Raw genomic sequence first — 26,571 nt, 5'->3', positions numbered from 1 at the left:
CAAGAAAAAAATCACACGGTGCCATGTCTGGAGAATGTGGAGGCTGCGTCATTAGTATGGTGTTATGTTATTTTGGCTAAATTGTAAATGAATAGTGCAATGTTATCTGAAGATTTATTGTGATGAATTATTGGCTACATTTGTGGATATTTTCTTCAAATTGCTTCACATAAATGGTTTAAAACTTCTAAGCAATACTGTTGTTGTTAACTGTGCAGCCTTATGGTAAGAATTCATAATCAATGACATTACTTTAATTGGAAAAAACATTAAGGAAAACATAAACATTTGATTAAAGTTGGCGTGCTTATTTTTTGTCTTGGTTCTTCAGGGAGCTTCCACTGGGAAGATTGAATCTTTGTTTCAGTATCATAACAATACACCCATGTTTTTGTCACGTACTATAGCACATTTAAATAATTCTGCGTAATCAACAATGTCAGATAACAATTCTTCTGGGTGGTGGTAGCAGTTCTTGGGTGGGTAGTAAGTATTTTCTTGAACTAACACTATTACAGCCAGATTACTGATGCTGTCCATCCAGATATTAATGGTACTATGTAGAGAGAATCTCATTTATAGATTGTGTAAGTTTCAACTTGTTTGAGTGACATAGGCTAGAGTAACTGTTGTACTGAAATTCATTTTCTGTGTTTAATTTAAAAAGTGGAACAAATAATAGTGATTAAATTAACTGTTTTAAAAACTAAAGGATAAAAACTCTCAATGTGTAATTTTGAAAATTGCATACTATGAAAAATGTTTATCAAGAAACTAAACATTAATGTAATTTGACTGAATCTGAAGAAACTGAAAAAAGATGAAAACAATACTGATTGCAGCATTTGAGATACTATTCATCATAAGTCTGTATGGAAAATCAAACTAAAAACAGCAAATTTTATAAAGAAATTATAACGAAATTGCTTGAATTTATTGCATTAGAGATTAGTTTGCAGAAAATGGGTCCTGGGTTCTTCTGCAAGATAGTGCACTAGCATTTCAATTGCTCGTTTCCTTGTTTTTGGCAAAATAATGAAATCCTACATTATCACATCCTTGGTTGTATCAGCCTGATTAGCACTGGTTGAGTTTACCTTTATTTCCTAAAATGAAAATTGCAATGCAAGGGAAGAGGTTTGAGCATGGCAGACCAATCAAAAAGACTATGATGATTGTATGAAGTTATTCTACAGAAATTTTTTATTGGAAATTCGATTGTGACATAAACAAAATGGAGACTCAATTGAATGAAAGCGACAAATATTTGTTATCTATTTTGTGCTCTTTAATGCTATCATTCTGGGAAGTTGTCAATAATACATAAATAATTAAATTTTTAACATTTTGATCAGTGTACTGTAATAATTAACTATTAAAACCACATTCGAATACCCCAAAATAGTAAACTTAATATGAAAGTTAACTTATCTAATTTTTCATACCAATGAATTCATGCCCATTCATAAAGTATTATTTTAATTAAACTTGGTATTTTGCTGCATTCATAAGCGGCTTTTATTAATATTTATCTGTCTTCATTTTATTCTTTTTTGTAATAAAATATTAAATTTGTTGTAATTTAATAATAATGATGAATTATTAACAATTAAGATTATTTTATAAATATTCACTTGTATTGTCCCAGCTAAGAGTGATTCAGAATTCTAATGAACGCAGAGAATTATAATAGAATATTCACTATTATTAATGGGGATGAGCTCATTTATAATTTAATTTAGAATAATTAAGGGCAGTAAAATAAAAAATGATTCATTCTCTAACATTAAGAAGGGACTCCTATTAAAAAAAATCTTCCAAATCTTAGTGCCTTAACTCAAATAAAATTGAAGAAATAGTCTTTGAAGACAAAAAATATTTATTTTGATTCATTAGGTTGAATTTCAACTAATTGTATTTATTATTTTTTTAGTGAAGCCATGGCTGTAAGAGATGCAGTTTTAAGTCAGTCACCTGAATTCAAAGAGGCCCGGATTAGAGCCCTTAGTAATGCCATTACTATCTATGATCTTTTAAGTGTTACACTTGTTCGTTGGGGCCAAGTCAATTTGTTGCATGAGGTATTAGTTTTAATATATATTCATATTATAATCTGATTTATCCTTTGAACTTCAAATTAAATTGTTTAACTTGTATGCAATAAAGGGTATTGCATATATCCTAATATAATTGGGGTATATATTATTATAATTAACTCCCTTTTATGTTGTTTTATAAATTGGTAAAATTATTAAAGTTTCTTTTGGAAATAGTTTCTTTTTTCAGAAGATCTTTTCGTAATTATGCAGCTTCTTCTGTAAAATTGCTGGTCTTGGTATTAATGAGAAATTTACGATTGCCACCATTAACTACAATGCCACTACTATGTCTCTTGTGGAGGAGCTGCATAATTAACTGTGAAAAAATCTGCAACCACTATTTCTTTGTAATTTTAATGTGATTTACTATTTTAATTAAGTGGCGTCATATTTTGTTATTCAGGTCAAGAAAATTAAAGTTGTTTGTTTTATTAATAAATAGGAACAGAAGATCTGGCATGTTCAGTATATATTTGTTGGAATTTATAGATTTCAGCAGTTTAAGATTTGAAGTGTAGATTACTTTACTGATAGGCTTAAATATCTATAATGTTCAAAATGAAAGTGGTTGAAATTGTAAATAAGTTTGTAATGTAGTTTTCATATTAATAAATAGTGTAGCAAATTTCATCCTAGCAGCTGAATATAATTATTTATTAAAATTAATTTTCATTTACTTATTGCTTATTATTATTATTGTTTTTCTCTTTATGTTGACCACTTTTGAAAAGATATCAGCTTTGTCAGAATTTGTAAATATGAATTGAAATACGTGACATATAGTAAATTTACACCTCCACATTTTTAATTTTTTAAGTGCATTATGAATTAAAAATGTGCATATTCATACATTCTAATAAAGTAGAGCTCCTGTGAAGGTATTCAACAAAAAATGTGAGCAGTTAGTAAAAAAAATTTGTTTTTATAATTTTGTAATTTCATAATTGTTGATTTCCCCTTCTTGGCAAAGAATACTTTAATATATTTTTATAATGTATGTTTGTTACACCATCAGTTTTTGGATTTCATCATATCCTTCCTCTTTATCCAATTGTTTTTGGATCAGGTTTCACAGATCTTTACATCACCTACTTGGACCCCTTTCCATTTTTCTTTGCAAGTTTTCTTTACCTCTGGTCTCTTTTTCAGGTCTTCCTTTATACAATTGATACATCTCTTTTTTGGTCTTCATCTAAATGTTCTTTCAGTTGTAATTTCATTGAATATTTCTTTTGCAAAACTGCTTGAAATTATCTGAAAGTGCCCAAATCATTTTTGTCTTGTTCAATTTTCTCTGCTCACTGCGTAGGTCTTTTTACTATAGCATTTCTTTCTTAATCCCTCTTTTCTTTCCTACCATATTTCTTATAAATTTCATCTCAGTGTTGTGTATTTTATTCTCTTCTCTTCTCTTCTTGTAGTTGTCTTAGAATCTGACCATTTTTATAATAGATGCATAGAATAACCCATGAAAATTGTCTGTTCACACTTTATTGACCTTGCATATCTCATAACCTAAATTCCTAAAATTTTGAATGATTTATAGTGGTTTTTTGTTTTTACTTTTCTATTTCACAAACCCAGGCACAAGAGTAATTTTGGATTCTATTATCCCTTTTTCCCAAAGTAACAGAGTCATCAGAGAAAAGCATGTTATTGTTTTTTTTTTTTTTTTATTTTCTTATGGATCTCAACCATAATAATGATTAATAACAATGGCAAGTATTCTTTCTTATCTTAGTACTAATGAAGACTATCTCTTTGACTAATATAGTCTAGTTTTTCAAAACTACGAGGCTCAGCTGATAAATTTTGCACATATAAGCATAGTGTGGGAATGAAATAAAAAACAAATAAACATACAATACCTTAGCTACAAAATGCAGTATTTATTTTTCAATATAATCTCCATTTGCACTGAAACACTTTTCCCAACATGTGACAAGTTTTTGCATTCCATCACTGCAAAATTCTGGTGGTCTTTCTCAGATCCAAGTGGTCACAGCTTCCTTCACCTGATCATCAGTGGTGTAATGATTACCTTTGAGATGAGGGAAGAAGTGGAAGTCACACGGAGCCAAATCCGGTGAGTATGGCAGATGCAGAATAGGTTCAACTTCAGCTTGTGGAGAGCAATTAGAGAGTTTGCGCAGTACCCATCATGCACAGATTTTACAGTAATCCATTTGCTCGATAATGTAGCCTACTCATTCTTTAGATATGCCTAACTGAATAGGCATTGCTGGGCGAATCACCAGTCACTTTGAAGCAAATTGTCCACCTCCTTTCGATGTTTCTCGTCAATTACAGAAATTGGTCGTCCGCTGCGAGATATGTCTTCAATTGTTGCTTTACCAGCTTCACATTCATGAAATTTCAATGCTCACGTATTCACAGTACTCCTGTCAACAGTTTCACTGCCGTAAACCGCCTTTAAATGATGAAAAATATTCGTAGGATTCTTATTTGCTGCTGTTAAAAAGTAGATCTTTGTGCACTGTTTTAACCATGTTGACATAGTGACCGTACTCAACTCCATTTTAACTGCTACTGAAAACGAACCAGTAAATGGTTCAATGCATTATTGCAGGTTTGTAGAGGGGGATTTTAGCTATTATGTGCTGCCACACCCGACTCGATAGTACCTTTTGTCTCCGTGTAGCATGCTAGTGTGCAAAATTTATCAGCTGAGCCAAGTAGTTTACACCACAAAACTTTCACTCTCAAACCTTTTCCCTTGAGGAGGTCCTTATTGTTCTTTCACCATTTAAAAAATTTTTTTTTATATATCAATCTAATAAGTATACTTACTTTAAAAAGCAAAAATAGTCCTACATTTAATAATTATTTGTTGGATACAATTTAAAATTTAATTGTTTTATTACTTTTTTACTTAATGGAATTTATCTAAATTGTTTGACTGTTTGTAAGGTTAGGATATTAAAAGTTCTTTTTTTTATTTTAGTCGCTTGAAAGAGCCATGAAGTTTTCTTATGAAGAAGCTCATGTATGGCTACAGCAGGCTTTGTGTTTGGAGTCAATGGGACGTTACTTACATGCCCTTGGTGTTTTAAAAGAAGTTACAAGGTTATTACCAAATAAAGTAATACCATGCTTACTGGCAGCTCGTATTTGTTATTTACATCTTAATCAGGTATATAGAATAAAATCTTATTCATCTTGTCTGTTATTCAAACTTTTTGTTGTTTTAAAATTAAAAGTGATAATAGTATTACTTGGGCTTGAGATTGAACTGCATCCAATACTTCAGTGGAAAATTCGCATAGTTTAATGTGTTTTTATGGGTTGAAGGGAGGAGATGGTGATGGCTTAAATGTATAAATAATGAATTTCAGTAAAAAACTAATATATAATTATTATTTTTTTTAAATTTACACTTAGGTATATATTTAAGTATTTCAAACTCATACTCTTATTGATTATTCTTACTGTAAAAGAAATATCAAATCTTCCAAAACAATTAAAATTTTTGCTATTGTGAATTTTAATGTAGATCATTTATTTACTAATATTTGCAAATAAAGGTTGATTATCCAATTAATTCTTCCACTCTGTCACAGTGGTCAACATTTTGATATATTATTTATTTTTTATTTTGTGTCATTAAATAACTTGAACTTGAGGAAGGTGACTTTTGAAGTTGTTCTCTTGCCTTCAAATTATACTTTTTGTATAAGTAAATGCCACCAGTATTAATAAAAAAGTACCTAAAATAATATAATAAAACATGACTCGCTCTTGAAGAGATGTCTTTCAGTTTCTTAGACCAGCTGAATATTTTTCAAACAATATGCAATAATAAAAACTACAATATGCAAATATTGTAATTTTATTTTAATTTATATTTATTTGTAAATGATTGCAAAGAATGCAATATAATGTACATATTTTATAAAAGAATAATAAAATGTTGTTTCAAAAAATAAAATATTAATGTAGTTTATAAAACATAAATGTACCTTATAAAAATTGAAATTAAAAATTATCTATTCTATGGAACATCTAATTTTTTATAAGTATATAATATATATATATATAAATTTATTTAGGATTACATTTTTTATAGTCCAATTTTTCTTTCTTTTTCCTCTGCATGTTAAATAACTATATTTCAATAATACAAAAACAACCTTTACATGTTGTTATTCAGCCTTGTAAGTTTTAAGACATTCATCCACATTTGCAAACATTTCTAGGTTTTTTTGCTTTAAATGTTTGCCCCACAATTCCAGTTTTCTAAAAAAAGTATTAACTTTATCACTCATATCCAACATATGTGTATTTGCTCCTTGCAATTGAAGATTCAAGGTATTTAATTTTTTGAATATGTCAACCAAGTAGCTCAATTCCATCAAAAATAAATGATCTAGAAACTTTTCATCTTCCAGTTGGTTTTCCTCTTCTAGAAAAATGGCGATTTCATCTCTTAATTCTTAAACACGTTGTAAAATTTTCCCACATGATAACCGTCTTGCCTCGCAATAAAGTCGTAACACTGAATGTACTGCTTCCATGTCTTTACAAATTATAGAAAAGATTCTTGATTTTAGGGGTCTCATTTTTATATAATTTACTATGTTACAAATGTCGTCGTTAGCACAATATTCAGATTTGGACTCATTTCTTTAGAAGCCAGAGCTTCTCTGTGGATTATTCAATGTGTCCAGATTCACTATGGAGATTTTTGTTTCACAAGTGCTTGTATACTTTGGAATCTTCCAAATTGTGCTCGTTCAGAGCACAATCAGTGCATATTCTGATGCAATTTTTTCACTCTATGTTTGCCTCATTCATAAAATAATTTACGATACCAAATAATGCGAGTGCAGTTGTTTTGAATTCTAATGGTTTGCAGAAAAGTAGTTCTTCTACTGCTGACATACCATCACAAAATTGATTATAGGTAATGAAATGAGCATCTTTATTGCTGTTGCTGTCTGTTACCCCATCAAACTGAATTGAAAACAATTTGTCACGCAACTTCCTGAAAAGCTGATGCTATACATCTTCAGCTATATCACCAATTTGACAGGCAACAGTATCATTTGATAGAGGTTTAGCAAAATTATCTTCAAACATAGTTTCTACATTCTCAATTGCAGCTGGCAAAATAAGCTCTTCACCAATGGTGTGAGGCTTTTTACATCTGGTTATTTTATATGAAACTTTGTAAGAGGCAAGTAAAGCTTTTTCATTCACAAAGATTTTTTTAAAAATGATGTTTGTTTTTCATATGATTTTAATTTTAAGAATTTATGGGTTTGCTAACATACTCACTATAAAGTGTTTCCAAATGTTGTTTAAGTTTATTAGGTTTCATGCTGCCTGCTGCCAAAATTTTTGAGCAAATGACACACAGGGGGCTTTTGTCATAATTTACTTTAGTACTGGTAAATCCAAAATTTAAGTATTCTTGAGAATATTTCCTTGATTTTATTTTCAGAACCATACTCATCTGTTCACTGTTGATGCTTCACTATCATCTAATGCTTACTTACGCTCACTTAAAAATTTATACATAATTCTGTATAAATCTACTGCCATGAATATTTAATATTATGAAATGCAATTAACACACAAATTACAACATACACATTCACAATAGATTCGATAGTGATAGAAGGATCAACTCTACTGAGATTAGCTGGAATTGAATGAGGTTCAGCATTTATACACATATGCACAGACGGTCATACAGACATTCCAGAATTTTTCAAGACAAATTGGAACTTCTTGTATAAGTTCCTTCTTGTATAGTCGTGAGAATGTTCAATATGTTGGATATAAGACAAAGAGCAGTAGAGAGGAATCGATTCTGATTTTGTCAATACCAGCCGACCGATGTGGCCAAATATCAGTAAATATACTTATTCTTGATAATTTTTAAGGTTTGTAATTAAACCTTAAAGCCATGCTATAGTGTAGCTTTGTCGTCAAAATCCATTATTGTTGTACGAGAGGGGGGGCACAATGAAAATTATAATTGAAAATTGGGTTGCAAATACTGAAAGGTTGAGAAACGTTGCCATACACCCATATTTCATTGCTGGTTATTATCTTGCACTAGAGCATTTCATCATTATTTGCATGATTCAAAAGTTCCTGACTGATTGTCTTTCTTTTCTTATGTCAAGAGTTTTGGAATGAACTTTTTATAGTACCAGGATACATTTCTAATTCTTCAGTTAGGATTTTTGGATATGAACCCACCAAAATCCCAGTTTATCTGCTATATCACAAATTGTTAAATATCAATTTGAAAATTGTTGTCTTAGGATTGGAACATAGCCATTGATGTAGGTGGCCTTCGTGTGAGCAGTGTCTTTGGTAGATTCTCGATCACTTCTAAAATGCCTGAACCATTTTGCACATAGCATTGTATATGGTTCACAGAGTCTTCTTGAAATCTCTTGAACCATTTTTTATGTTTTTTAAATTTTTGCTAGCCTTAACATAAAACTTCACCCTGATTTTATTCAAGTATTTTATAACAAAAATTGTTAAAGGCACCAAATTACACTTATTTAAAATAAATGATGATACTAACCATCATAGATACATACATATATATTATGTCGTACTAGTTTATATTGGTCATTATAAAACTCTATGTGATGGTGCATTAGTTTAGTTATCTCTAAAACCTTTTTTTATAATACTTTTCTAGACAGTCACTTTCTCTTTTATTTTAACTTATTTTTTATAATTTCCATATTTCTATGTAGTGTATATTTTATTTTTATTTTTTAATTTGATTTTCAGTCATGTTTAACATTTTTTTTTTTAGTTTCATTCTCCTGTTTTGTAATGTTCTGAATTTTTTGTTATAAATTAAGTGGTTTTTCTATTTATATCATATTACAATTTACACATTTTATTTTAGAGATATAACACTTTAATTGAATCTGTTATTTTCTTTTTATATTATTAACAATTTTTAATTATTGTTTGATTTAAATTTAACTCTGTTTCTATTTATTACAAATATCTGTTAACTTTCAGTTTTATCATTAAAAGTGTATTATCTGTATTTTACAGATCCACGAAGGTATGGAGTGGAGTAATAAAGCATTAACTAGAGAATTGGTTAATCCACAAAATATGCTTTCTCGATGTCATCTTTATATTGGTATTGGTGCTCACTTTGGGGCTACAACATCACATTTAAAACAAGAAAAACAGCGACTTCATACTTTAGCAGTTGATTCATTTCATAAGTAATGATTTAATATTTTAATGATTTTTTGAAAATTCAAATAGTTTATCAACATATTGACCACTGTTAGTACGTTATTTTTTGAATTTAATATTTTAAATGTTAATTATTTTTTATTAAGATAATATTTATCTATGACTGCCTTCAAGATAAGTTATAGTTCACCAGCTGCTCTAGTCTTGTCTCAGATTGATCATTGTTGAGACAGCACTGGGTGTTCCAGGACAAATAGCCAAACTTAATTCAGGACACCAAAATGAGCAAAAACATTTATATCGACATAAATCATATTTTGCTTTGTTTTCCTTCTGGATGCCATTTTGTGATTTTCAACAAAAAAATTTTTTCTCAGGAACGGGTAAACCTACTTCAATTAAATTTGACAAATCTTAAGACTAGTATCTTATTCTACAAATTAAAATATTTTGAAAAGTCACCTTCAAAAATTTCAAAATGGCCATCTTAATTTTTTAATCTTCATTATCATTGTAATTATTTGTTTGATCAAATTTTTACTTTCACAAAATTTATTAAGCATTTTATTTTGAACAAAATGACACCTCATTTGTAAAAATCCATTGACAAACATTTGGGTTATTGCAGACAATTAACCCGGCAGTAGTACGCCTGCACACCGTAATGCAAGGTGATAATTTTTATTACATTTAGTAAAGGAAATAAAAACAAGGAAAAAGTTATCAGCGTGCATTACGGTGCACAAGTGTACTGCCAGGTTAATTGTCTGCAACTCGATTGTTTGTCAACAGATTTTTACAAATGAGGTGTCATTTCGTTCAAAATAAAATTCTTAATAAATTTTTTAAAAGTAAAAATTTGATCAAACTAATAATTATAAAGGTACTAAAGATAAAAAAATTAAGATGGCCGCAATTTTGAAATTTTTTAAAGTGGCGTTTTCAAAATATTTTAATTTGTATAAGATACTAGTCTTAGATTTGACATATTTAATTAAAGTAGGTTTATTCATTCCTGAGAAAACTTTTTTTTTTTGAAAATCACATAATGGCATCCAGAAGGGAAACAGCTAAATAGGACTTGTATTGATATGAACTTTTTTGCTCATTTTGGTGCCCTGAATCAGTTCCTGAAGTTCAGCTAATACATACTTGAATACCCCATATGTTAATTGAACATTAATATCATACTAAAAGTTAACAGTTGAGAAAACCTGGGTCTCCGTATCACCATTTCTGCCGTGAAATTGCTTGTTTGTATAATAAACTACTTGTGTAACTGAAACGTTTTTTCTCTGAGAGCTTTTCCTTTCCCAGGAAAATGTAAGATTTATTCAAGATTTATTCCATAGTATATATGCATTCCCAGGAGAATATGTATTGTATTTTTTTACATCCAACTGAAATTCATTAAAATAATTCTTTAGCATTGGGAGAATATTTTGATTTTATTACTAATTGGTGATTATTTAAATTATCTTATGATTTAACAGTGGGTGATAAATTATGTTCAATAAAATTTCAAAATTTAAGGAAAACTCTGATATATATTTGCCTTATCCTTTAATTAATTAGGAAAACTTCTTTCCATAATAGTAACAGGCAGTGTTGCAGAAGTTCACTGTTATTGTTTTGTTTCTCTTCAGATAACCCTATTTGAGTTTACCCAGCATTTACACTATTTCCCCCTCCTTGCTTGGGTTACATTCCAGTTGAAACCACTTGACCTTTCATATCAATACTTGTTATAGTCTAAAAATATATATTTTGTTATCGGCTAATAAATAAAGCTTTATATTTATTATTAAATATAGAATGTTAAATCAGTGTGATATTTTCATATATTCAATTTTTGTGAAAGTTTAATTTTTTTTTATTGATTTTAATTCTTGCATGGTTTTTATTTGTTTACAGAGCACAGCAGTGTGACCCAAATGATCATTTGGTGGAATATTATTTGGCATTAAATTTGGCTAATCGAGCTCAAGTATCAGAAGCAATATCACATGCAAAAGCTGCACTTAAGTTATGTCCTGAACATGCGCCATCCCTCCATTTAATGGTTCTTTTATTAACAGCACAGAAACAGCTTAACGAAGCACATTCACTGTTAGAGTCGGCCCTACAAGATTTTCCAGATAATCTTAATTTACATTATATTAAAGCACATTTAGAGCTTAGTACACATGGTGGAGAGGTAAATAATTTGTGTATTTTTTGTTAATGTTTATAAAACATATTTTTTCGATTAAATTAATTTTTTTCTAATAAAAATATCAAATTTAAATCTTTGAATGAAAAATTTGCTTTCATTTAAAAATTTAATTAAAAGTATTTTTAGGTTGTTTTGTTTCCTTTTCTTTATTTACATTAACTTTCAATTCAGTTCATATTAGGCATTAATCTAGCTCATAATTGTACATAACTGAAGAATCTTCCTTCCCATGGATAGAAATTTTCTTTGTATTTTATTTTTATTAAAAAATATCTAAGAAAGAATTCTTGTAATTTGTATGTGATAATAATAATTATTTTAAGAATTAAAAAAAAAAAGTTTGTTAACTATGTTAACTCTACTACAAGTACATTTTTTACACAAATGTGACATTTCTTTACAGTTGATTAAACCTTGTTTAAAATGTTCAAGCCAATTGAAAATCAAGAATTGAAATTGTGAAATTAGGGCAATTGTCTGAATTTTAAATATGATTTTTAAGTGTCAAACCAGCTGATTGATATTCATTGGCAAATTAATGAAGTTTATGCTGAAAAAAACTATGGAGGACAGAATGGTTAGAAAGTGAATACGACAGTTCAATGAGGGACACAGCAATGTGCAGATGCACAAATAAGTAGGTACCCTTCCATCATGAAAATATATTTCATTATGTGATTGGATTAAAAATGAAAGGAAATCAACAATTTACCATTTCTTTACTATGAATTGAATTTCCTGATATTTCATGTACAGTTCTATATGAAGTCATAACACTAAACCTAGAATGTTACAAACTCTGCTCTTGTTGGGTTCCAAAAATGTTGACAAATGTTCACAAAACCAAGCAATTAGTTTCTTGTTCAATTTGTTCTTACTTGATAAAAGTGAAGGTGATGATTTTTGATCCAAATAGTGATGGGTAATGAGACTTGGATCTCCCACCTTGCTATGAATTCAAACAGCAGCCTATGCCTTGATGACACATAATATCACAAAAAAAAGAAACAGAACTTCAAAACCACCATTTCAACATGAAAAATCAATATGTACTGTCTTCTGGGATAAGTAAGAGATTTCGTTGGTTGACTTCTTGCCTACAAGAATATAAGTGCATCAGTTTATTCTAATACTCTCAAAACATTGTACCATGTAATATAAAACAAGAGATGCTCAGTTATGGGGTTTTGTTACTTCACGACAATGCTCATCTGCAAGTTGCCAATGTAATTCAAAGGCTGATTGAATGATTTGGCTGGGAGTAATTGAAGCACACCCTTATAGCTGTGACTTGACACCAAGTGAATATCACTTGTTTTTATACCTCAAGTGATCCCTTGGTGGTCACTACCATGATGATGCTGATGTGAAAAATGCTGTAAAAAGTAAGGCAGGCAATTGATCTTCTCTGGTAGTGGTGTGATTTGAGGAATGAAAATACTGATTACAATAAATGAAAAGGCCTTAATAATGGTAGAAATTATGTAGAAAAGTAGTTTAAGGTTTGTTCTTCCATTTAATAATAGAATTATTATATTGAAAATTTTATGCATCTTTAATAACATAACCTTTCAGGATATGTATTTTTATAGTTTATACACTTTTTTCCTATGAAAATGATGTAAAACAATGTGTTTGCATTTGTTTATGTTTTTATTGCGAGTAGATGAGTTCTCTTGAATTGTGAATATATTTTTTCCTGTATACTGCAATATTTCTCTTAATTTTTTTTTAAATTAAAAAACTGGTGTTAATTGAAGTATTGAAAAAAGCTACAGAGTAAAATGTGCGTTTCTTCTCATGTTAATAAAATATCTACAATAATATCCATAATAATGTGTGCTATACAATTAGTTTCTGTTGTGAAAAGAGTGGCTTCACTTATAGTCAGATATCAGTTACATTTTTATAGGTTTGGTTTGTTGACGTGTTGCAGATGTATTAAAATTAGTTTAACAATTGTTCCATTTACTGTTTTTTTCCTTTTTCTGTTTGTCTGTTCACAGAAATCTGTGCTTACTTGAAACAGTTTATTTTTATTATGATAAATTAATTAAAATTTTTAATTTATTCAAATAGATGTTTATCGATGACTGAGAAGTCATTTACATAAAAAAGATTGTAATTTCATTTTTAATTATTTTTTTGAAAAAAAAATTCGTTTTGAAATTAGAATAATTTAAAATTAATAATTAATAAACCAACTTATTAAAATAAATTTTAATAAGTTGGTTTATTCTGCTACGATGATACAATTTGTTAAATTATTTATTAACAGTCAACAGTACTTTCAGCATACTACATAGTGCAGTGGGCAACCACTTCATTGCTCACTTATCCTAGTAAGCCACGCATGGAATCTTTGACTCTTAAAAACTGCTGTACTGCATTCAGAAGTATTTGTGACATGTCTGGTCATCTATAATATTAATGGTTAAGACATGTAATGTAAATATAATGTATTTCGATTTAAGTTACTAATGAAGAAAAAAGCTGTATTGATCAAATGGAAGGAAATGACTACTTCTGAACAGTACATTCACACTAGAAATATAAAGTAACCAAATAGTGTCATTTCTTTCTGCTTGCTATTATTAGTGCGGTTCATGAAACACACAAACAGTGAAAGTGAATTGCACACAAAAAAAGAACATGTAACAGAAGCGGATCACACCAGTCAGTATTACCATGTGAAGGAACATTGGCTAATACTATTAAAAAATTCAGAGGTGGGTATTAAAAAAGATGTAGCAGTAGTTTTAGAAGGGCATTCTACATTTTGTAAAAGGAAAGAATATTAAGAGCAAGGGGCCTTTCTTACCATGCTATTGTGAAAAATATGGTGCTCCCAATTTTCTATTTAGTATTAATGAATTATGTTAACACTTTCAGGCCTAATCCCGAGTGTACGCTGACAGGTTATTTCGTTTGTAAGGCCGGAGCCCGAGTATATGTCGGGCTGCTACATTTAAATGCATAGTAAACAGTAATGGGCTTATACTCATTGCTAGGCCTTGTAGACTCTTTCAGTAGTTCATTCTAAAGATTTATTAAGAATTTCAATGCTATCTAGCGGATGTTTTAGTTAATAACAATAAAAACAATACCTCGTGTTCAAGAGCTCTTTAGGTTATAAAGTGTGTACGGTTACTTGGCGTTGTTTGATTTGTGTTCTGGTTTCTTTTTTGTTGGTTTATTTTTATTTTAACATTTTATATTGTGTACAGAGTATGTGTTTATTGTAAAGCTTCTACAGGCAAGTCTGGGAGAAAAGAAACAAGTTGGTGGTGCCCTGACTGTTCAGTTCCATTGTGCTTCAGTGAACTGTGCTTGTAAAATTAAATGAATAATAAATATTAGGGTAATATTTCTTTCATTGATTTATTTTATGATTGATTATTTGTGTAAAAGAGTTCTGAAAAGCAAATCAATTTTCAAAAATTCTTAACTAATTTTACATTTATTATAAATTTTTGATTTTTTTTTTATCACTAGAAAGTTTGAAATTTTATCTTTTAGACAGTATAAAATGTCATAATTTGTACTAATTACAACAATTTTGTATGTTTATTGACTAGTACTGTGCGCTGTTGCTATTTTTTATTTTGAAGGAAGTATAGATGGCAACAATTTTTTCTGTAAGTAATCTATTACAAATACTTTTATCTTTAATGATAGATCATTTCTTTCTCTTTCAGGTTATATAACATATAATAGGTTATGTATTTTTACTAGCTTATTGTAATTTTTTTATGCACTCAAAAACACCCAGGCTTCCAGTCCAGTCATGTTATTAAGCTTTAGGTCTGAAAGTGTTTATGTATCACCTATAATTTTTATGTGTTAAAAAGCTGTTAGTTAGTGATCTGTATTTTCAAATTATTATCTTTTGCTAATTTTTTTTTTTTTTGAAAATAGGTAGCCCTGTTAACTGCAAAACATATGTTAACACTGTGGAAAGTCTTGTATGAGGAACAAACTCAATCGCAACTTGATCATTCAGATACTCGTAGTGTATTTCAGTTATATACTTCAGAAATGTCTGATAAAGATTCAAGTTAGTATTTTTTTTATAGATTAATCATTTAAGTTGATAGATATTGATAGATTTGTCTTTATTATCTGTTATCACTTACATGCTCGTAAGCAATATAAGCAAGTATTGCAAGCTCCTGGTCAGGCTTAGCATTTGTCTTGTGCTACAACTTCTTTTTCTTTAAAAAAAATTAAAGATTTTGCCATAATTGGGTACTAATGTGTAATTTAATTGTCAAAGTGAATAAATACAAACTATTGTATTTTTAAGTATTGCAATTTTGTAAAAAGTTTTCTGGTCCAATTGAGCTGAAACTTGACCTGGTACAGTTTGAAAGAGAGAGCTACCATACAATTATTTGTGTTTTTCAGCATTTAAGGCTGTCATGAAAATTGGACAAAATATCTGTACAAAATGGTAGTAATTCGGTAGAACTACGCCCATTGAGGTCATCATAACGTGGGAATGTTCCCAGTCTTGCAAAGCATCCATTTTTTAAACTAATTCCATACTGCGTTTTTTGGTGAGGGACTATAATATTTTTTTTTTGTTGTTAACCCTTCACAAATATATAATAATGAACCTATCAATTAATTTCCCACAGATGTGATCAGCATGGTGTTTATTTTTACCTTAAAAGTGTGTTCCTACAATAATCTTTATTTATTATTCTTGCTTATAGTTAAGGTTGATGACCAATTACTGTTTCCATACTTTTTTTGGAGAGGATAAGCGGTGATGAATTTTGTAGTGTATGATAAATGTCTGATAAAAGCCTGACTGGAATTTGAACCCAGAACCTTCTAGATGAAAGGAAAACATGCTAAAACTCTGCCACAGAGGTTGCCATTTTTATATGCACAATCAGTGTATTTATATCTGATCAAAGGATGCAACAAAAAATTTGAGGTTACTCTAAAGTAAAGTCCGTTTCATTGTTAAAAGATTTATTCTGAAAACTTTATAAATATTTTTTATTTCTCTTATACTATACCACTTTATACCACTTTTCTATATAATTGTCACATAAATTAAGCGATACCCTTCTTGCTCACTTAACTTCAAAATACCCTCTTCGTATTCTTCTGCTGTCAGTCTATTTAGCCACTGATTAACAGCATTTTTAAGTTTATCATCACCCGCGAATTGCTTACTACCCAAAACTTTTTTCAATTTCCAAAACAAATGGTAATCTGAAGGAGCTAAGTCTGGACTATATGGTGGGTGATCGTAAATTTCCCATCCAAATGTTCTCAAAAATTGCATGTGGACGTGCATTATCATGCAGCAGGACGATGCTGTTGGTAAGCCACCCATGTCGCCAATTTTGAATGGCAACAGTAACTTGCATAGAGTTTCACAGTAGGCTCTGCATTTATAGTTGTTCTACGTGGAATGAAATCAATCAGCAGTATGCCAAACCGATCCCAAAAGACTGTGGCCATCAGTTGGCGTCCAAATGGCTGTGTGGCTTGACCTTCATCGGTCTGGTTGGTGATTGAGAATGATGCCATTCACTTGACTGCCGTTTTTCTTCTGGTGTGTAATACAAAATCTATGTTTCATTGTCAGTAACAATTCTCATCACCTTTTTCTGTGTAGCACATTAAAAATTCCAAAGCAGATCCCATTCGGATTTTTTTGTGACATTCCGTTAAGACATGCAGCATCCAACGTGCACAAACCTTTCTGAAGCCTAAATGGTAATGTACAATGCCACTAATAACAGCTCTTGAAACATCAGGAAACAGAAGGGCCAGGTTGGAAATTTTTGAGCAACAATCTTTTCTGATTTTATCATTGACGTGTTTCAAGTCCTCCCCAAATGTTTGGGCCTCCCCAAACGTTCATCATGCACATTAATTCTGTTATTTCTAAACCTTTCACACTATTTTCGGCCATTTCTTACATTCATTACAGTATCACCATACACAGCAACCAACTGCCTATGAACTCCAGCCAGCTTAACGTTTTGATGGTTTAAAAAACATATGACTCCATGTATTTCATAGTTGGTGGCAACATCAATTTTCCTGTTAATTTTATAACGTAATAACTCACACGTAATCAAACACGACAACTTACAGACAACAATGCAGTGTGTACATTACTAGCAATGACACAGGTTCACCAACCTTAAGGAGAGAAATTTCCCAGCGGTCTTTATTTTAGAAATACCCCTTGTAAATGGAAGTAAATGGTACTACAGAATACTGAGGAAAAAATAATGAAAGATGTAGTATTAGAAAAGAAGAGATAAGGAAACGAGTGAGCGTGGATAGAATTTTTGACTTGAGTGGAAAAGAAACTGAAATATTTTGGATTTTTGAGGAAGCTGCAGGATGGAAGGTTACCAGGGGTAATTATATAGCTGAATGTGAAGATCTGAGGAAAACCCTGATGTAAGTAGTATGATACTGTAATAGAGGAAATTGTAAGAAAATGGAGAACGATTTTGGTCTTTTGTAGAAGTGGTCACCTTAGAAAATATGACTGTTGGTATAGCCATGGTCGTAAGGTGTGTCATAGTAATTCTTCTTAAAGGTTTATAGAAATTAATGCTTTTAATAAAAAAAAAATAGTGATTGGAAGTACACAAGAAATTCCTTTCATTAAAATTACACAAATTTAGTCAAACAATATACATGCAAAGGGTGAATCAAATATAAATGGTAATTTTTTTAAAATAAATTTATTGATTAATAATTTACACAATTCATACCTTCATCATTTCTCTGTATAGTCTCTTGCATGATCTGATGCAAGAGACTATAGTCTCTTGCACCTTTGCCAACGATTTGGAAGCTTGAATATTCCTTGTTCATAAAATTTTTGAGGATGAGTCATCAACCAATTGTGCACATGCTCCTCAGTGTCTTCATTGCTTTTGAATTGTTCCCCTCCAGCGATTTTTGGCGCAAACAAAAACTAGTCACAGGGGGACAAATCTGGACTGGAGAGAGGGTGTTCAAGGGTTTCCCAGTGCATTTTTTCCAATTTATTCCTTGTCAAAATTGTGGTGTATGGCCTGGCATTGTCATGGAGAAGGATGACATCTCTGATGGTTATACCCTGTCTTTTGTTTTGACGGGCAACCTTTGTTGACTGTAGCAGCAGGCAGTAGTAAGCCGCACTCCTGTTTGTTGAATATGGGGAAAATTAATGAGTAAACTCACTTGAGTCAAAAAAAATTGTTGTAAAAACTCTCCCAGCTGACAAACGAGCTTTGGCCTTAACTGGGCAGCCCTCATCCTCCTTTACCACTCCTTACTCATCATTTTTGAATCCACAGTGTAATGATGGACCCATGTCTCATCACATGTGACAATGCACCTCGAAAAATTGCCCCTTCTTAACAAAATCAGTTCAGAAGTCTCACAGATTTCCAACCTGACCGTTTTTGATTTTCAGTCAGCAACCTTGGAACCCATCAAGCACTAATTTTTCTAAAGCCAAGATGATCAGTAATAATGGATTGAGCACTCTCATACCCACTTCTGATGTGATTTCTTCAACAATGAACTGACAATCACCTTCAATAAGCTCTCAAATGGCATGGATGTTGTCAGGTGTGAGACTTAACCTTGGGCATCAATCATGACTTTTGTTTTTAATTCTTTCTCACCCGCCCTTAAACTGTCTGACCCACATATACACTTGGTTCTGGGACAGTGTAGTGTCCCCAAACGGTGCCTTTAAAAAGTTAAAATTTCCATGGGTTTAATGCCTTCATTAGTTAAAAACTTTATGATTATACGTTGTACAACAGACAATGGAACCTCTTGGAGAATAGAACAGAGGAACTAACCAAGGTAATTTCCTGACTCTAACGCACCAAAACAATAACCCCGCCCACCGCCATCCAGCTCAAAACTGCTTGCTGCATAGAATAGCAAAATTACTGTTTAAATTTGATTCAAGTAATGTAGTAACATGGAAAATTCAGTTGATGACAATAATGGAGAAGAAAAAAAACATTAATAAAAAGATTAAACAAGTTCTCAGAGCATGTTAATAATTTTTGTAAAACAGAAATAAATGTCAAATATGAAAGTAAATACTATAAATGAGGGGGTAATTAATTTTGTTTTTTAAATAAATGAAGTGCACATTGAAAAATATTGTAAATACTAAATGCAGTATTTAACACAAATTTTTTTTATTAACCTCTAAAAACGCTACTACTTGAAATTCATTTGGCAAAGTCTGCCTACTTGAGTTTGTTTTTTGTGTAATCACTTTCTTTCTAACAATTTGAACTTCATAAAGCACGAGAATTTTATTATTACCGATATTACAACCTAATTGTTTTAATTTGTTGACACAGTTTCATCTAAAGGAACAGCCTGGATTTCTTCAATTTCCATCGCAGTCTCTTCTGCATATTTTGATTAGCATTACATGCTTATTCAGAATTTCTTTCTTCCAATCATTTTCATCTTGTACTTCTTCGTCTACATTAAAATGAACATCAGTGTCAATACTGATCTGCTGACCTAGTTCTGTGACTTCATTTTCAGTTTGAATTACTGTTTCTTCATTCATGTTATCTTCATCAAGTAACAAAAATCAATACCTTTCTTAAAACACTTTTTTTTATTTGTTTTCGTTCACATTAATCCATGCTTCTTTTACATATTTCACTACATATGTCAAAGAAATTTTTTCAATCAAGTTATTTATATTTTGAACTGAATCAATAACTGATACAAGAATAGTTATTATTCAATGGTTATAATGAAGTTTAAACAACTGAATTATTCCAAGATTTAATGGTTGTGATTTACTTGTAGTGTTAGCTGGTAAAAACAACAATAAATGTTACTTAACAACATGGTGACAGGGGACAAAATTAGCTGTAATTTTCTGCATTGTTTCTTCATTTTATCATGGAATTTTTCAATCCAATCAGTGAAAATTGAGGCCATCTTCTAATTCTTTCAATTTGCATGCCATTATACTTTCAGTTTAGACATTTTGATATTTTTTTAAACATGTTGGCTTTAATGAATTGTTTATTATTAATGGAGTTTTCTTTTTCTCCATTAGTAATGATACACAACATCACTGTTACTCTTTATTTTACTTATTTAATACCATATGGATTAGTACCTTTGAACATCAATGACTTAGTAAAGCATTTCATCAGTGTTGTAAAGGTCCTTGAAATCGTAATCTTTTATTAACAATGGCAACTGCTGCAATCTCTCTGTCACTATGTTTTTATTGTTGGATTCATTTTCACTATACAAATTTTTTAAACTAATATTTTCAGTGGCAGAATTTTTCAAACCAACCACTGCTTCAAGAAAATGTTTCGATTTGAAGCTGTTGCGCATAAATTTTTGCTTTTTCTTGTAGAGGTTTACTGCTGATAGGTCATTTCCGTGCTTGAACACCTTCAAACCATGACAAATTTAAATCATTCACTTCTTCATATGGTTGAAAAGTTTCCTTTTTTGTATTTTTATTAGCATTTTTAAACCAATTTTTAAAAAATTTTTGTTTTATCAAAATCATATTTATCCACTAATTTTCTTTGTGTCAGTCCACAGTCACCATCTTCAGTAACTTTTAGTCACATTTTTAATAACTATCATAACAAAGTTTGATAATTGGATTAGGAATTATTTTGTTGCCACTAAATTCTGCATACATTAATCTACATTTTAACTTGTCACCATGCAAATGCAGGACTTAAATATACTTTGTCACTAATTAGAGGATAACCTGTTAACAAATTCCTGTTACTAAAATGTTAAATTAACCTGTTAATGAATTACACTGTGTGATTTGAACTGTTTCTCCTTTATCTTAGTCATTACAGCTGAATCTCTGGCCATCAGACAATTTCTTGAGATATATAAACAGATAAAAATTGCTAAGTGTTAAGTCCATCTGGTCAGTAGGGAGTTGACGAATTTGAGAAATTTCTGTTGTACATAAAGTACATGGTCATGCACTGTTATGTAGCTGCGTATCTCACAATTCAGTATAAACAGTTTTTGTTCTCTGTTATGTGCTGTAACTTTTTCAGATTTTGAAAGCATCTTTTTAATTTAATTAACAAAATTTTGTGAGAGTCCTTGAAAATGGTTTTTCTTGCACAAAGTTTTGTCTGAATTTCTTAACTTTTGGAAAACTAGTATACTGTTGTTTTTATTGATTGCTTTTTGTTGTCATGTGACAATCCTTATTTCATCATTGACCAGCCTTTCCGAAAGCAGAAAATTTCCATTTTCTTTGTAATGGTGCAAAATTCCAAGGCTGTTTCCTTATGTTCATCTTATGAATATATTTTGTGTTTTTAACACACAATTTTTTGTTGTATAAATATTAAGCTGCGATTTAATGCAACAATTATTTTGAAATATGAGGTATTATTTAAACATATGAAAGATTGTGAATTGTGTATTGAAATGAATTTTCTCTTCAATGTTCAGCAAGAAATTTTTGACAAATTTATTAGTAATGGGGTAGCCACTGTTCTTAATGAATGTTCTCCTTCCCTTTGTTAAACATTCTGACCACTTCTTTTCCCTTTACTTTAATTATTATAGCCAATCCAAGTTTGACAGTAAATTTTATGTGGTCTAAAATTTCTTGAGTTAAATATTTTATTACCAGTATTTAGTATTTGGATTACAAGTGTTGTATTTCAGCACTATGGATCTGTTGATTATATTAAACACGATAACTGAAGTGTGTAGTGATCCCAATCCAGAGATAAAAAATAAAAAATAAAAAAAAAAATGGCTTGGCTATTTCTTTTTAGAATGGAAGAAAGTAATTATGTGCATACCTTCTCAAATAATTAACTTATTTTTTTTACAAACTTTATTGGAATGAAGTTAGCATAATGGCCACATTTAATCTTAGAAGCTGACCAGTTGATACATTGATTTGACTTTTCCTGTATTGAAATGAATTAAATTGAAGTCCAGAATGCTGAATTATGAACAGAAAGATATTAATTGATTCAATCAGTCCTTCATAATATATTATTACTTTTTTTTTTATTTGAAATGTTTAAAATCTATTTATTTTATAGGTTCTTTACATGCACATTCATTAGCTGCCTCAAAAGTAGAACAGGCATTATCTGAAGTTGCATCTTCTATTTCTTCTCAAACACCAAGACCAGGTCCTCAAAGAGCTTGGCTGCTTCAGTTACAGGTTTGGCTGTTATTGGCTGAAATTTACTTAAACATGGATCAAGTGTCATCTGCTGCTGCATGTATAAATGAAGCTACTAGTATATTTCCTTTATCTCACCATATTATGTACACGGTTTGTCCAAATTAATTTTTTCATTTGTTAATTTGTTCATTTATATATAATAAAGTTTCTATTTTGTAAAGATTTAGAAGAAAGTTTTACACTTATTATATGTTCTATTAGTGATTTTATCTTTGTTTCTTTTTTGTTAAATTTAATATTTTATTTTAAAAAAATATATTCAGGCTAAGTAAAGAGATATTAATAAAAATTTAATTAAAAAGCTGAACTTTTTATGCGTAATGAAATTTGAAATTGCATTTTTCAGATATCTGTAATTGTTGCTAAAAACTTAAAACTGTTAAAAAGCAACAAGTTATTGTAATTTCAACAATAATATTCTATAAAAAGTTACAATTTGAAGTTATCTGATTATATTAATATCTGATTTATTTTTTTTGTTGAATTGTTTTATAACCTTAAATATATTATAATTAGAAAAATGATAATTACCAAGCAATGTCTTAAAAATTAATTGTAAGTTTTATTACATTATGAACGGTCGATTTCAAGGAAACTGCTTCATATCAAGCTTTTATTTATATTAAATCTTAACATTAGTTGTTCCAACCGATTAATAGCTGTGGTCTAGTTGCACTGGCTATAGACTTGTGATACTAACTGTCTGGAAAAATATCAGCTGCTTACTAATTTTGTCTGTCATATTACAATACTGAATTGATCATATCAAACAAGTAAGATGAAGTAAGTTGATCTTACCTTATTACTAAAACTACTTTCTATTTATTAAAAATACTATTACATTGCTTATAAATTATCACTAAAATGTGACATTTCTTTTCCACCAATATCCATTGGAGAGTGGTACCTTCCCAGAGCTGGGCTTCATTCAGAAGCTTTGAATTTCTCTAAATATGACATTTTTTTTACATTATGTAATTCATTTATTTAAAAGAAAAATAATTGGAGACTGTGAATTAAACCGTGTATTTTCAGAAAGAATAATTAAGATTTTTTACAACATTATTATATTATATATTTTTATATTGTTTCCTGTTTAAATACTTAACAAATGTTTTAGTTGTATTATTATATTAAGCACTAGTTGTTTCACAGCTGCTTTTTCTGCACTACTACGTTCTTAACATACAATCTTGCATAAAATATGTTTCTCAACATAGTACTGTTCTTTATAATATTTTTGTTTATATATCTGTTGTTTTAAAAAATGTTAAATATGTTGAAATACATTGTTATTTATTAAGTTATCTGGTTTATGTCACCTTCATTTTTTTGTTACAGTCAAGGTTACTTTGTACATTGTACAAAGCACTTGTTACACTGAAAAGTTACATTTTATATTTTTCTGATTTTAATTGGTTGTCAAAATGGTTCCATGGTTTTTTTAAATTAATTTTTACAGCATTAGAACAGCTGCAGGCTTTTTTATAAACCATCATCTGTAGGGACTAGTGAATCACAGAAATTTAGACAAAGTTCTTTTTTAAGTCTGTTTTCACCTACTAATTTAAAACTTTTAAGCTGCTTCTTTGTTATGATTATTGAACTGATAGTAGTTGCAAATTTCTATGTTTTCTTATCACAGATGGGTAATGAACACCAATCAAAAAGTATTTTGCCAACTTATTATGTAGATTTCTTAAAATAAGGTCTGACTCTAGTTCCTAAACAAGATAAATCCAGTTGTTAATGGACTACTGTCTTATAAACATTTTCAGAGATGTTAAATTTAAAACATAACCAGGTTAGATAGAAATTTATTCTCAACAGTTCCAACAACTTCTATGTGTAAACATGCTCATTATTCTAAATAGTGGTATTATATTCTTAACAACTTGTGAGAAGGAATTTAGAAATAAATAGTTGAGCTGATATTATAAGTATCAGAAATATCTAGAAATCCACATTACTAAACCCAGATCTCTTTAGGCTTTACTGATAATATTTCAATATTGTCAGAAAAATACAATTATAAATCCAAAAAAATACTCATATCTTTAAATGTTGGTTTTTAATCATTAATGAAGATGATCTTCATGACTTAATGATGATATCATGTTATACAGGAATAATATTGTACCACATTGAAGTGTCTATAAGGGATTCGGAAAATCATTAACACATGTCTTATGCATGAAGAAGCCAGAGGCTTGGCTTCTATGGTTATAATTGTCAATAATAATGAGCATGTGCATGGTTTTGTTCTCGTATTGGAAGACAGATTAACAACTATTGATGATGTGGCTAATTGTCTTCAAATTAGTAATTGTTCTGCCTACAGAATTATCTACTATAGATTAAATTTTCCTAAATTTTGTGCAAGTTGGCCCCAAAATAGTACACAGTATATTGCATAAATAAATGTGAGTGGATGTCTGTTAATAAAATTTGGTCTGGTGATACATGGGTCTACAATTTTGAACCAGAGAGTAGATAACAGAATATGGAAGGAATCATCCATTCACCTACCAGGAAAAAGTTCAGAAATCAACTGTAGCAGGAAAATTGATTAACTGTTTTTTAGGACTCACAATGCCCAGAACCAGAACATTATCAGGAACGAGTCTCAACAATAAACAGTGCTTCATATGAAATTCTTATTGAGAAGTTGAAACCTTCAGTTTGAAGCAAACACCAAGGAGAATTTTATAAGGCATTGTTTTATTTTCTGATAATAATGCTTGTCTGCATACTGCTACCTGACAGTTGAAACCTTCCAGAAAATGAAATTTGAGGTATTGGCTTATCCTCCATATAGTTATGATTTCATTCTTTTAGACCATCACTTGTTTCGTCTAATTAAAGAGACATAAGAGACTATTGATTCCCTTCAGACCAAGAACTGAAGAAAGTGGTTGGATATGCATCTTCTTGCTCAACCAGAATCATTTTTTTGTAAGGACGTAAAAACATTTTGTGTATCGATGGGAGAAGTGCATTGCAAAATAAGAAGACAACATTGAAAAAAATTATTTAATAAGTTTTTTATTTTTATTGAAAAATATACCGACACATTGTTGATAATTATTGACTCACCTTGTGTATATGTATATACCGTTTACAGGGTGCCCCACATAAAACGCAACCCAACTTTATATTGGTAGGTATTGAAATAATAAAAAGGCATGTGTAAATGTAAATGTAATTTTTATTATTACCATCCATTACCTTAAATTTAGAGTAAATGTTGGAAGTGGCCGCCATCTTCTTGAATACAAGCTTCAATTCTTTTTACAGCGTTTCTTGCAACTTTTTTCAAAGTTTGTGGCTGGATATTTAATACAGCTTGTTCAATATTGACTTTCAATTGTTCAAGTGTTCATAGTTTGTTGCTTAGGCTTTTTCTTTGAGGTAACCCCATAGAAAAAAATCTGCCGCAGTCAAATCTGGAGATCTTTGTGGCCACAAGCCTTGACCGATAACACATTTACCAAAGAATTCCTCAATGAAATCAGAAGTTGAACCTGCGTAGTGCGATGTCACACCGTCATGTTGCAGCCAGCAGTGTCTGTCTTCTTCTTCCAAGAGTGCGATGAACTGAAATAAAATATCCTGATATCGTTCTGCATTAATGGTGTACTTGAAAAAAATAGGACCGATTATTTTCTTCCGCGATATCACGCACCACACACCCAACTTCTGCAGGTGTAATTGTTTTTCGTGATAAACATGGGGATTTTCAGCACTCCAAATTCTACTGTTTTGGCTGTTTACATAGCCATCCAAATGAAACCATGCTTCATCTGTGA

At 30.2% G+C, this 26,571-nt stretch overlaps 1 protein-coding gene across 1 annotated transcript in view; it reads left to right on the top strand.

Annotated features, from left to right (window-relative positions):
* The window catches only part of Ttc7 (tetratricopeptide repeat domain 7), a 56,083-nt gene that overhangs the window by 18,980 nt on the left and 10,532 nt on the right, over nucleotides 1–26,571 (top strand). The window contains exons 8-13 of the mRNA XM_075370576.1: nucleotides 1,934–2,081; nucleotides 5,065–5,253; nucleotides 9,159–9,337; nucleotides 11,226–11,508; nucleotides 15,445–15,583; nucleotides 22,614–22,852. Of these exons, the coding sequence (XP_075226691.1) occupies nucleotides 1,934–2,081; nucleotides 5,065–5,253; nucleotides 9,159–9,337; nucleotides 11,226–11,508; nucleotides 15,445–15,583; nucleotides 22,614–22,852 (1,177 nt within the window). The remainder of the gene's footprint in view (nucleotides 1–1,933; nucleotides 2,082–5,064; nucleotides 5,254–9,158; nucleotides 9,338–11,225; nucleotides 11,509–15,444; nucleotides 15,584–22,613; nucleotides 22,853–26,571) is intronic.

This window comes from Lycorma delicatula, chromosome 7 (assembly GCF_047948215.1).
Source record: "Lycorma delicatula isolate Av1 chromosome 7, ASM4794821v1, whole genome shotgun sequence".
NCBI lineage: Eukaryota > Metazoa > Arthropoda > Insecta > Hemiptera > Fulgoridae > Lycorma > Lycorma delicatula.
Note: the sequence above shows the minus strand (reverse complement) of the source record. Positions and strands in the feature narration are given on the sequence as shown.